Source organism: Stegastes partitus, unplaced genomic scaffold, assembly GCF_000690725.1.
Source record: "Stegastes partitus isolate 25-593 unplaced genomic scaffold, Stegastes_partitus-1.0.2 Scaffold97, whole genome shotgun sequence".
Lineage (NCBI taxonomy): Eukaryota > Metazoa > Chordata > Actinopteri > Pomacentridae > Stegastes > Stegastes partitus.
The window spans coordinates 331,634-343,651 of NW_007577828.1; the positions used below are offsets into that span (position 1 = coordinate 331,634).

Here is a 12,018-nt window from a genome sequence, read left to right on the forward strand (position 1 = left end):
TCGTGAATGAAATCAAGTCATTCTGATGCATTAATAACATTTCAGTCACACCACAGTCAAGCAGAAAAGGGCATTATATGAGTTGAACTGGCCCTTCAAAGATATTTTAACTGGTTAAAAGAATAAAAATGTTGGGGAAAGGACTGAAATGAATCATGTGGAACACACAGGAGGTGAAATAATGCAGAGACATGTAATCAGTGCAGTCAGTTTTTGGCAGACAATCAATTAATGGCACAAACTGTTGCATCCTGTGTGTTTACATGTTGTGATGTGCACCTTTTAAATAAAAGGAGAGAGCAGGGAGCTGGTAAACAAGTGTGGCTTTACTACTATTGTGATTATTGTTGCTATCAGATTGTAATTTTATCATTAACTGGTGGAAACTCTGTGAATTAAGCTTTGGATTTTTAATCATTTGTAAGCAAAATACAACTTTAAACTAAATGCAGAAGCTCAGGGAGGTTTACTGGAAAGCAACGTGTCACCAGAGGGGGGAAACCTGTCATACTGTATTTTATTATTTGATCAAACAGTTTAAAACAGTAGTAAACTGGATGAACTGGTGTAGTAGAGCGCCCCCTATCGTCAGAACCAGAGAACACGCTGTAATTTATTAGCTCGTTGGCTGCAGGCCAGCGGTGCGGCCCAAAGGCTCTGGCTTCCTGCCAGCATATTAGGCAGCACTTGAGAAGCACTGACCCCTTCATTGGAAATGATCTAATTTGCTCAGACTCCAACCTGGGGTTTAACTTCTTTGTTGTTTTAATACAAAACCCATCGAAAATAAACTAACTTTTCCACTGGGTCGTCCAGCAAACTTCCCAATCCAATCAGCGTAATGGCACCCAGTCCTGGCTGCCGCAGACAAACGGGCGCATAAAGAACATCATGGAGTGAATATTCAGCTTTAAGAATGGCCGGTTTAATAGAGTGAAATATGCGTATTGCTCTATTAAAGGGAAAGAAGTTGGTGAAGAGGGGAAAATAGTTTATTAATGGGGAATATATTGTAATCTCCCTCCAGCTATGGCACAAACATGTTCACTGGCTTTGCTTCTTGCGTAAGATTTGTTCAAATTATTCAAAACGTGGAATTCCAGGTTTTTTCATTGAAGCCAAAAGCAAAGAAAATAAAGGAATCATGTGAAAAATAAATCTTCTTCATCCACATTAACCTTTAATTCAAAAATAATCTAATTTTCCAAATGAACTTCATTGAAGGAGACACAGGTAACTGTTAAGGAAACACAAAAACATAAATGTGTGCATATGTAGCCTAGAAGGACTTTATATGACAACAGCAGTAGTTCCCAGATCTAAAGATAAACAGATGTTCAGTTTTACATTATATATATTTTTTTCTCCTTCTTTAAATCCTAAACTCAGGCTTTCTTCGATATGAGGCAAAGCTTTCCCTAATTTGCGCAATTCATATTTATGATTTTGAATATCAGATTGTCAGTTGTGTAATATTAAATAGCCTGTCGTGCGGTTCCACAAGGGGTCGTTGTGGTAGATGCGATCAACTCGATGCCAAAGTTGCCTGAGAAGCATCCATCACGCGCTCTGATGGTTGGTTCCATGTCATATTCTACATATGTCAGTTGGTATATTCATATTGTACTGCTCAGCTCATAAATGTTAATTAATTCAACCAATAAATGAGTTTCTTTGGCAAAGTTTGATCCTTAACTTGTGCATTTTTTAACACATTTGCCAGTTTAGAAATGTGAATTTTCAAAATAAACGCTGTTGGAATGGAACAATGGAAACGAAGAACAATTACAGATTTGCTGTTGTGTATTTTTTTGTGTGTGTTTTATTTTAGGATAAAAATAACATTAAATGAAATGACTTTAATTCAATAGAAATGCGTGGGGTTAGATAATAGCTGGTTTTCAGGATAACTTGTTTACAAAGCAATAATAACAATAATAAGTAGTATTATTTGTGTGCTGCTATTATTATTATTATTATTATTATTATTATTATTATTATTATTATTATTTCGATTAATTTGGCACTTTTGTTTCATTTTTTTTTCTTCCTCCATCCTCGGACACACTCCTCCACTTGCTCTAAAGCTCCATCTTCTGTCTTTAATACATCCATCATTCCACAAGGTTTCGAGTCAACATCTTAACATGATGTGATCAATCACTATCGATCCATGAATTCGTTTGACCAGCTCGGCTCTTTTTTTTTTTCCTCTCCATGCGGCCACCTTGAATCGTGGGCTGCTTTCATAAAACTACTTTGTATCCCTCTTCTTCTTCTTTTTTTCCTATTTTTTTTAGTCAAGCCCTCCTCACTTTTCTTCTTGACTTTATTATCTCTTCACTTCGCTTGAGTTGAGCTGTTCCTCCTCGAGCTGCATGCAGGGGAAAAACCCTCCCCCCCTCCTCCAAATTTCATCTGGATTACCATTACAAACCTTTTTTTTCTCTCTCTCTGTCTCTCTCTCTCTCTCTGGCATGTTGGGACAGCAGCTAACCAAATCACTGATCACAGGGAAACGAACACACATTAGGAGAGAAAATATGAGGAGAAAAAAAGTAATTCAGATGCACTATGGGGTTCCTAAATTATATAAGGGTTCCTCTTTTTTTTTTAAATAAAAAAGCCACAGTTAAACTAAATTCTTCTAAAAGAAAAAGTCAAATTAAATGTATCTAAACTGCCACTTAAGACCCCCTAATTTCTCCTCTTGTATTCCCTCCATGTCCAGTTTTAGATCATTTAAAGAAGTATTTATTCCAGCCCTATTGGCCTACTTAAAACCCTCACATGCAGAAATATGCTTCATCATGCCAACAACATACATCCCATCCACACATATATCATTTTTGCAATGTACAGTAAATGCAAACTCACTACCACAGAAATCTAAATTTGAATTGCTTCGTGGCCACTTCCCACATTCGGGCCCTTCCATCAACACAATATGCTGTGCAATCCTTGGGGACTGTAATTGTGAATCACGTGGACGTGACCGAGAGGTGTGGGGGGTTTGTTAGATGAGAAATTGTCATTTGTATTGACCAACAGAGCTGACCACTGCGAGGAGAGCCGAGAAAGCAGAGAGAAAGGAACGGCAGCAGCTGAACACTGGGAGCACAAACTGGCCCGCGAGCATGGCAGAAGGTATGTTGGGGAGTTATCTCTGGGAAGACTTAGGAGTGCTTTCTGGAGGGGCAGGGTTAAGTTGCATTGTCTAAGGTGTTTTTTTTTGGAGGGTGGGGGGATTCTTGGATTCTTCAGCAAAAAAAAAAAAAAAAAAAAATTCTCCCGATGACCCCCCCACCCCTCATTGTTTAGGGGGAAAAGGTTGCCAGCCCCCTTTTGTTTACCTCCCTCTCCCGCTTTCCCTCTTGCTGCGCTGCTTCTGCCTTTCACAGCATTTTGCATGAAAGTGGCAATCTGTGAGGATTACCCAGTTTGAGGGCTAAAAACAAAAAAAAAAGACAAATCTGAGGATACTGTAGCTTGGGTGCTAATTTTGACTCAAGGCAGAACTGAAGACATGGGTTCCGTTTCTAACCAGGAATTCCCAGGTTGAGTAGCTTCGCATTTTTTATGTTTTTTTTTCTTTTTCTGCAAGTTGATTAAGTTGTTTTTCCGATGGAACTGTCTGATCGATTGTAGTGGAACATTTAAGGGGTATTGTTCGCACACGTGATGCGCAAATCGTGTGTCTATCAGTGAATGTATTAGAAATGCTGCCAACGAGATCACTTATTTTGCAGCAACTCGTGGCATATTGAATGGAAAATGTTGCTCAGTGGGTTTTATAAAGTTGGGGGCGATTTTAACTCGCAGTTTTTTGCTAAAATCCACCCTAAGCGCGTTACTGGTGTGTTCATTTCATTGATTCGTATTGATTATTGGTGCGGGAAAGCGAGAGGAATAGGTTTTCCGTGTTTTAAACCTTATTTAAAGTCCACACCTTTTTTTTGGATACATTACGCAGCGTTTTTACGCATCTATCCATTTGGAGCGATTTAAGTTTTTTTAATGTTTCGATGCATTTTTTTTGTTGTTGTTGCAGGAGTTTGTAAGACCGAGGAGGATGAAGGACCGAGCACCGAGGAGGATTCACAGTCTTTCCACGGGCTCGGCGTGTGTAAATGGTTCAACGTCCGCATGGGCTTCGGTTTCCTGTCCATGACCAACCGAGAGGGAGTGCCTCTGGACGAACCGGTTGATGTATTCGTCCATCAGGTAAGGATCTGCTCGGGCGTTGAAACAGATCTATTGTACTTGTAACGATTTCTCCTCCTAACTCCTTGCTAATTTTCCAAGTCTGAAAATGTAGATCTTAACGAGCAAAGTAGAAGGAGCGAGATCAGCCCACCTGTTTCTAATGCAGCCTAATTAATTTAGCTTTTTTTTTTTCTTTACTTGCTCAGACAGAAAATGATCATAAGCTATTAAAGTACTAAAAAAATAAATAAAAGTGCATTAAAAAAACAACAACAACAAAAACAATTAACTACTTCACGGAGCGTTTTGAGATGTTTGGATAAAGATTTGGATACTATCAGGATATATTTAACTGGTTTAGTTGGGTGTATTTCCTTGCACTGTGGTGGGTGTTTCTCCTTTCGGGAAACACGTGTTGCAGCCACAGGAGAGCAGAGGGCCTCCCTCGTGGTTTGCAGGACACTGATGCAAGCTGATGGAGAAATTAGAGTGTTGGAGAGGGTTTTTTGTTGCTGTTGTTGTTCAGTGAAGCTTATGCACGTTAACAGGCTTACATCAATGCTCCTGAACTGCAAGAAAACTTGTCTTTTAAAGAGGAGGAATCCTAAAATTGATCCTCCTCTGGAGCTGTGAGCAGTCCATACTCGTTTAGGTTGGTGTTTGTTTAGAATAAGATAAGTGGATGTTTTTGTGTTTTTGCTATTTATGATCACATCTGATAATAAAGTAAAGTAAAAAAATATTTTTGGCTTATTTATTACCTCATTAAAGACGGTACAACATCTGAACTAGGGTTGATCACTGTTTTTTTAAGGTTAGATGCATTTTGTTGGGCTGTATCTGTAATTTCCCTCCTTTTTTTTTCTTTTGGTACTTTTCCACCTTAAAATCTTCATCCACCTTTAAAGAGTGCTGATGATAATGAAGTGGGAGGTGGGGGTGCGTTTCCCTCCTCTTTCTCATCTGAGTGAGTGAGTGCCTCCCATTTCTGTCTGATAAGATAGAGGTTTAGCATGTGAATGAGAGGCATCCCCACTAGCTGCTCATTCACCTCAAAGTTCCTGTCATAAAGTGATAAAAGCCTGTCTGCTCAACCCCCTCCGTGTGAGGTGGTGCTACTTCTTCAAAGCTAACACACCTTTAAAGGGAGACTTTTATTTTAGGTACATTTCCTTCTTCACGCGCCACCGTGCCATCGAGGCCTTTTAGCTGTGGAGACACCCGTCTACCAGAGTTTATTCTTTAACCTAGTTCTGCTATAAATCCCTATAAAATAAAAGTCAATCAGCTGCATTACATCCTGATAGTTTGCATGTTCTTTCAAGCAGCTGCTACTTATTTCTCGCTTTCTGCTGCTGTCTTTACAAGAATGCAAATAGAGAGATTTGACTGTTCAGTTGTAACTGAAGTATTATTTGACTACACACAGGATGTTGGTATTTGATTACTCATACTGCAACCCAAAACATGAGCTCGGTTGAGGATAGAAACTTGCAGTTTAGTGATGGTTCTCATGGTATCAAGAAAAAAAAAATTAATGACTTGGTTTGCTCAGTCGTTAGAAAAGACAGACGCACGTGCGCACATGATGAATGTATCGGGGTTATGAAAAAGTAAAAGGCCTCTGTCCTAAAATTAGTGGCCGCGTGTCAAGGAAAATTAACTCCCAGGGTCCTCTGGCCTTTGTGCAGGTGGACAATAGAGCCATGCATCCGAATGAAGCACCCCTCGGCCGTGACCGAGCCCCTCTTTGTCTCAGCAGTAGTCCTGCTATTGTCCCCTCGCTGCTCTGATGTCTTTCTCTGCCTCACTTGGCTTCCAGACACATTCTGAATATATAGTTTACAGTAGACCCCGCTAATAACATCTCAGCATCAGGTCCTTTTGAGTTAAAAAGGCCCCACCCGGATCCTGTACCTGTGTGTGAGAATAACCTGATCTGGCCATGTGGCTGGTGAGGGTCCGTTATGGGGGTGGGGAAGGTCACACATGGGAGAGGAAGTGGGTTAACGGTCACCAGGGCAGAGAGGCCTGATGGGACAGGGGCTCCGCGGACGTCCGTGTTGCCACTCAAACGTCGCGGCTCACCAATCGTGTTTCCTCGCTGCTCGGGGCCCTGCGGCAGATGCTCAGCTGTGACTGAATGGGGATTAGAGACGACGGTCATTTAGGGTTTTGTTTGTTGGTTTTATGGTTGTTTGTTTGTAGTTCGCTCGGAACACTGGCTGCTGTGTCATAATTGGCGGTTTATTCTGAATCTGGGTCTTGGGGGATTAACTGCTTGTATTCTATTGAAGGATTGTTCTTTATAATAAATTGCGTGCTTTTTGAAATTTAGTTTGATTCCTGGTGCTTTCAGCAAACAAAAGAATGCACGTCCGGGTTTATCAGTGATAGATAGATGTGGGCTTTCCTCAGAAATGAATCAAAGAAAATGAGATTAATGTTTATCAAAACAGCCTCCAGTAGCCGTGACAATTTAATCTTAGAGTCACACTGGGGGAGTTTTAGACAGGGGTTTCCCGTGTTGTTTTTGCCAGTCTGAGAGGTTTATTCTCACAGTCACACCACACCTTCGTTTCCTTCATCTCTCCTTCCCTTCTGTGAGAATCCCAAATGCTTCCGGAAAGACGTTATTATAAAGAAGAAGAACCTCCTCAAGGGTCACTTCAGGTGAACGTAGCGTTGGTGAATACGTACTTCTCGGTTATTGTTTTCTCTCAACGTATTCAAACCTCCAGTTCCATTGTTGCCCCCTTATCGACTAATTAGGCCGGCACACCTCTCCGTTGTCGCTGTTTATCGAAATCACAACAAAATGAATTCGTTAGGTTTGTTTTTTTTTACAGAAAAAGATCCGATTTTCGAGCTGATATCAAAGAGATATAATTCATTTGTGCTTTCCCCTCAACTTTTTATCTTTCATGTCTTTTCTGCCAAACAACTATCCAAAGAATGTCACCCTGACCCCCCAACCTCTCAGAAAAGCCTCGGTGCCTTCTCACCCCACCCCCAACCCGAGCACCAACCCCTGCATCCTGCAGTTTAGGGTTAGCGGTGGTGGTCAGTGTGTTAGTGGAGCTTTGTGATGTGGGTGGGAAGAGGGATGGGGGTGGGGGCAGCAATGTGGAATGCTGTTCCTCCGGAGGGGGGGGATGGGTTGAAGGTTATCCTCATCAGGTTTACCACTCAAACACAGCAAAAAGACAATGCAGCATTACCGGTGGTTTGTGAAGCAGGCCGGTGTGTGCAAACTGCTGCGGCGAGCGGGAACAGCAAGCTTTGTAGGGCTTGTTTGTTTATCAGGCGAGACATAATGATCACCTTAAAATACCTGATAAGTGCTGATAGGATCACACAGTGAGAAATGGTTGGGGGTTGTCCTCATGGGTCAAAGTCTCCACAGGCTGGGTGTAGAGGTGATTTGGTAACTGGTGGAATAAGGGTAGTTTTAGAAGATCAAATCATTACTGCTTATATCTTATGAAGTATATTCATGATGGAGAAGGTGCTGACACGTTCATTTCTTCTTTTCTGAACTTCTTACCATGATGTAGTTTCTTTCCACACAAAACCGGAGCTCCCGATCAGTAATAAAATCCCGCTATGTCTCCTTTCAGAGCAAGTTGCACATGGAAGGCTTCCGCAGCCTAAAGGAGGGCGAGGCAGTCGAGTTTACCTTCAAGAAGTCATCAAAGGGCCTCGAGTCACAGCGAGTTACCGGACCGGGTGGCATCCACTGTGTGGGCAGCGAGCGGAGACCCAAAGGCAAGAAGGTCCAGAAGCGGCGTTCGAAGGGAGACAGGTGAGCAGAGACGAACTGAAACAGAATCAGAGAGAGTTTAGCTTCTTAGCAAATAAGCAAACTGGAGGAGGGTATGCTGAGAAAAATCACCAACATAAGACAAAAGTTTACATGAGTGTAACACAGAATTTAATCCCCTCTCTGCTACATTGGATGCAAACTTACCAGAGAGCATTTTGAAGAAAAAAAAAATCAAAATGAAATAGTGTTAAGGCTCCAATTCAACAAGGCTAGCAGTAAAACCATTAACCTAAACATCAACTATGAGGAACAGGTGTGTTTTCAGCTTTAAGATTATGCATTTTTCAGATGAATCAATGGTTTTTTGAAATGGTTTATTCAGCTTAACAAGTTTGACAATTTCCTCAACTCATAAAGACACACATGACTTTTTAGGATGTCCAGAAAAAAGTGAAAATCACCAAAATCTGGAGCTGGTTTCTATTGGGAAGCAACAAATTATGCAACTTTACATTAACGGCAATGCACAAACAGTCACTGTGGTGTTCAGTTTGGATCAAATATACAATGGTGTTGCAGTTTCTCCCAATTTTTCCTTCCTCTTCCTTGACACCAACCCCCACCGCTAGCCCGAGCAAGGGTCACATCAGCAGGCTTGACGTGTGACCTGGATCAATAACTGTTTAAATCTGCTGGTCCCTGGTGAATTCACACCAACCTACCCTTTATTCCCTCCCAAACCTCTTCTACCATTGTGATTTTACTCCAAATCCAAACTAATAACTCTAAAATCACAAAACATTAAGTTGGCAAAAAAGCTAGTTTGTGGGTTATTCTAGCACTTTTTTTTTTGAGGAATCGGTAGAAATATAATCAATTCAGTTGTGTAGAGGTCGTCTGTAGCTATGCTGTGTCGCAATAGGAAATAAAGCATTTGAAACGCTGCAAGAGCATCTTACATTTTGTTATGTTGCCATTTGAAAAAAATAAATAAATCCTGTACGTAATACTTGAAAACTATCATCATGAGTGTGGGTCGAATCAAAGCTCCAGAAAAGGAAACACATTGTTGTGAAGAAAGATGGAGCGCAAACACAAGAATGTCCCTCCCAGCAAAGAAAAAAAAAAGGGAGTTCTAAGGGGGCCTTGATTTTTTTGGGTCAGTCTTTGAATATCAATATAATGCAGGGTTAGAGGTGTATCAACTTCACCTCCCTGTCAGTTGTGATTACAGCCAGAGAGTAGTCAGTGTGAGAACAGAGATCATTACTGCCTCAAAGAGTCCTGGGAGGCCCGCTGTGGTTCAATACCTCTCCTTAGACCACACTGATCCACGGTTAAGATATCGTTCCCCCATTTCATTATGCAACCCTGGACTGTGTTTAATGGATTTATGTGTTAATAATTGATTGCATTTATAAGCAGCAATCGTACATTTTAACACTGTTTCGTGTTTGCCACCAGAGTGAACGACTGTCCACATTTCATAGACCACCTTTGTGAGTGAGTGTGTGCATATATGACGGAGGGAGGAGGAAGAAAAAAAAAAAAGCTCCTGTCCATTTAATTGATAACAGATGCAAGAGCCCAGGCAAGGGGGTGAAAGGTCACTGTTGTCAAGGCAACGGTGTATAAGTAAAAGCAAGAGAGCTGGGGGCAGGGTTGGGATCGGGAGAGGTTGGGGGGGGTCAGGGTTCAGAGGTCATTACTGCAGCTTTTTTAGACAAAGGGACCACTTCCCCTTCCCTCCACTTGTATCCTGATGGATGCTGATGTCGCGAGCTTCTGTGATGTGATCGTATAGACCTTGACACCATCCCAACGGCCGCTGCCACAAAGCCACACTGACCCCTCGGCAGCCGCCCTCTTCAAACCTCATCTGCTGCCTACAAAAAGGTAGCGGGGCAGGCTGACCACCACACGCCCACCACCCATCTGTCATCCGCCCCATACGCGTGGCTATTCTATGGGTAGTGTTTGAACAGCGGTGGTCGATGGCACCCCTGAAAGCTGCCGCCGCCAACCCCCCTCGTGGTGCTCATTTCGAAAGTTCGGTGCCAATGAAACAGGTGTCTCGCAATGACCTGAAACTTTTGACAGCGACAAATACGACAAGTTGTTCACAATACTTAAGATGTTCCATGTTAGCTGTAGCTAAAGGAAAATGGTAACCCTGCCCCTTAAATATTTACCCCATCCATCGATCTCCTTACTGTGCAAAAGACTGCTTAAAAAGACCAAAAATAAGTTGGCGGGAAATTTTTAATCTAATTTTTAATCTAGCAAATGTGAAAAGTTTTGTTCCAATCAATAATAACAGTGTGGTGTGACCTGGAATGCCCTCAAAGATTTATGTCCAAATGCAAGTCATTCCAGGTGAACTGTTGCCATCTAGTGGCAAACAGGTGCAACTGAAAGTCCTGTGGTCATGGCTACTCTACAGGAACGGATTATTTTGACTGTTCAGGTTGATGCAGAGGCAGGATTTGACACTAGAAGGTGGATTTTTAAATTAATATGAAAAGGAAAGTGTCTCAGTGCTTTTAAATATATGATTTGTAGGACATCACAACTAGCGTGGAAATCGATTTTCAGCTCAGTCAAGTGTAATATAAGCTAGATAAGTTTATCAGGCACACATAATAATTCAAAACATTTTTAAGCATCTTTACAGAATCTGTTTTCAACAGATTGCCTGTAGTGATGAAGCCACAACTCTCTAATTTATACGGTCTTTCAGGTCATTATTTGACTTGCATGTATTTTATTGTACTGTTTAAACCCCAGTGGTCTCTCACAGGTTGACATTTGGTTCCTCGGAAAGCTGCTGTCAGTAAAAAAGAATCTGATATGAACATAGTGGAGGGTTTAGCAGCTAAAGAGTCTAATAGTTCCACTAGGAGTTTATGGAAACCAAAGTACATTAAAAAAGGAATGTAAATATTGGACTTTCAATCATCAAGTAGAGTGAAACATGACTCCAAATGGACGTTAACGGTGCTCCATATCTGAAGGATGTTAAAACAAGCCATATACTCTTAAATGGATGATGTCATTGCTGTGTTCACTGCTTTTTCCTCCCAAGTTGCCCAAAAAAAAAAAAAACCTGTCACAGTGTCTGAACACAGTGTCTGAATTCTTTCCACTCATGCAGGTGCTACAACTGCGGAGGCCTGGACCACCATGCCAAAGAGTGCAAGCTACCACCCCAACCCAAGAAGTGCCACTTCTGCCAGAGCATCGACCACATGGTCGCCAGCTGCCCAATCAAAGCACAACAGTCCTCGCCGGGCTCTCAGGGAAAACCGTCCTCTTTGAAAGGAGACAAGGAGGAGCACAGCCCCTCGGCACCACCTCCTGAGACCTCCGACTAAAGGAGAGATCAGGGAAGCACAGAGGCCAATCACACTGCTTTGACGGGGAGGAGGGACACACGCTTCCCTTCTGGCTGTCGAAGCTGCTTTTGGAACTACCTCAGGTTAAAAAGAAAAAAATACTCATGAAGAATGTTGCTGAAGTTTGGTTTTTTTTGTCTTTTTTTTTTTCTTTTCATTTGGTGCAACACTCAGGAATTCTGCTTTTTATTGCACTCAGGACGTAAATGTATGAATCACTGCTGTTGTTTAACGGGTTAGAGATCGTAGTGAGCGATGCCATAGAACGGACGGTCTTCATGAGTTCTTGCGTGTTTCTTTGATGTGATACCGCGCCTCCCCTATCATTTTGGCATTATACCTCTTCTGGTTTTTTTTTTGAGTAATACTCGGTGTGTTTAGTATAGAGCTACACTTTTGCTGCCTTACCATTTAGTCTTCTTCCTGACTGTTACACGTCACTATCCGACAAGGCAGAGATGTAACAGTTAGTACCTCTGTAATGAATGTTAGTTCGCATATCGCATGGGGGGGGGCTGGGAGGGTTCGTGAAAAAAAAACATGGGACGGGTTTAAGGGTATAGCTATAGGCAATGTATTGGCATCTGCCAATATTGCAGTTGACCATCCAGGTTTTTTTAGGGCCAAATGAATGTCCGACCAGAGGTGTTT

At 41.8% G+C, this 12,018-nt stretch overlaps 1 protein-coding gene across 1 annotated transcript; it reads left to right on the forward strand.

The window, feature by feature from the left end:
* The first annotated feature begins 3,526 nt into the window (after positions 1-3,526).
* On the forward strand, positions 3,527-11,346 carry lin28aa (lin-28 homolog Aa). The gene is made up of 4 exons (XM_008277387.1): positions 3,527-3,557; positions 4,052-4,224; positions 7,827-8,011; positions 11,127-11,346. The coding sequence occupies exons 1-4, from the start codon at positions 3,527-3,529 to the stop codon at positions 11,344-11,346; spliced, it is 609 nt and encodes a 202-aa protein (XP_008275609.1).
* The last annotated feature ends 672 nt before the right edge of the window (positions 11,347-12,018 follow it).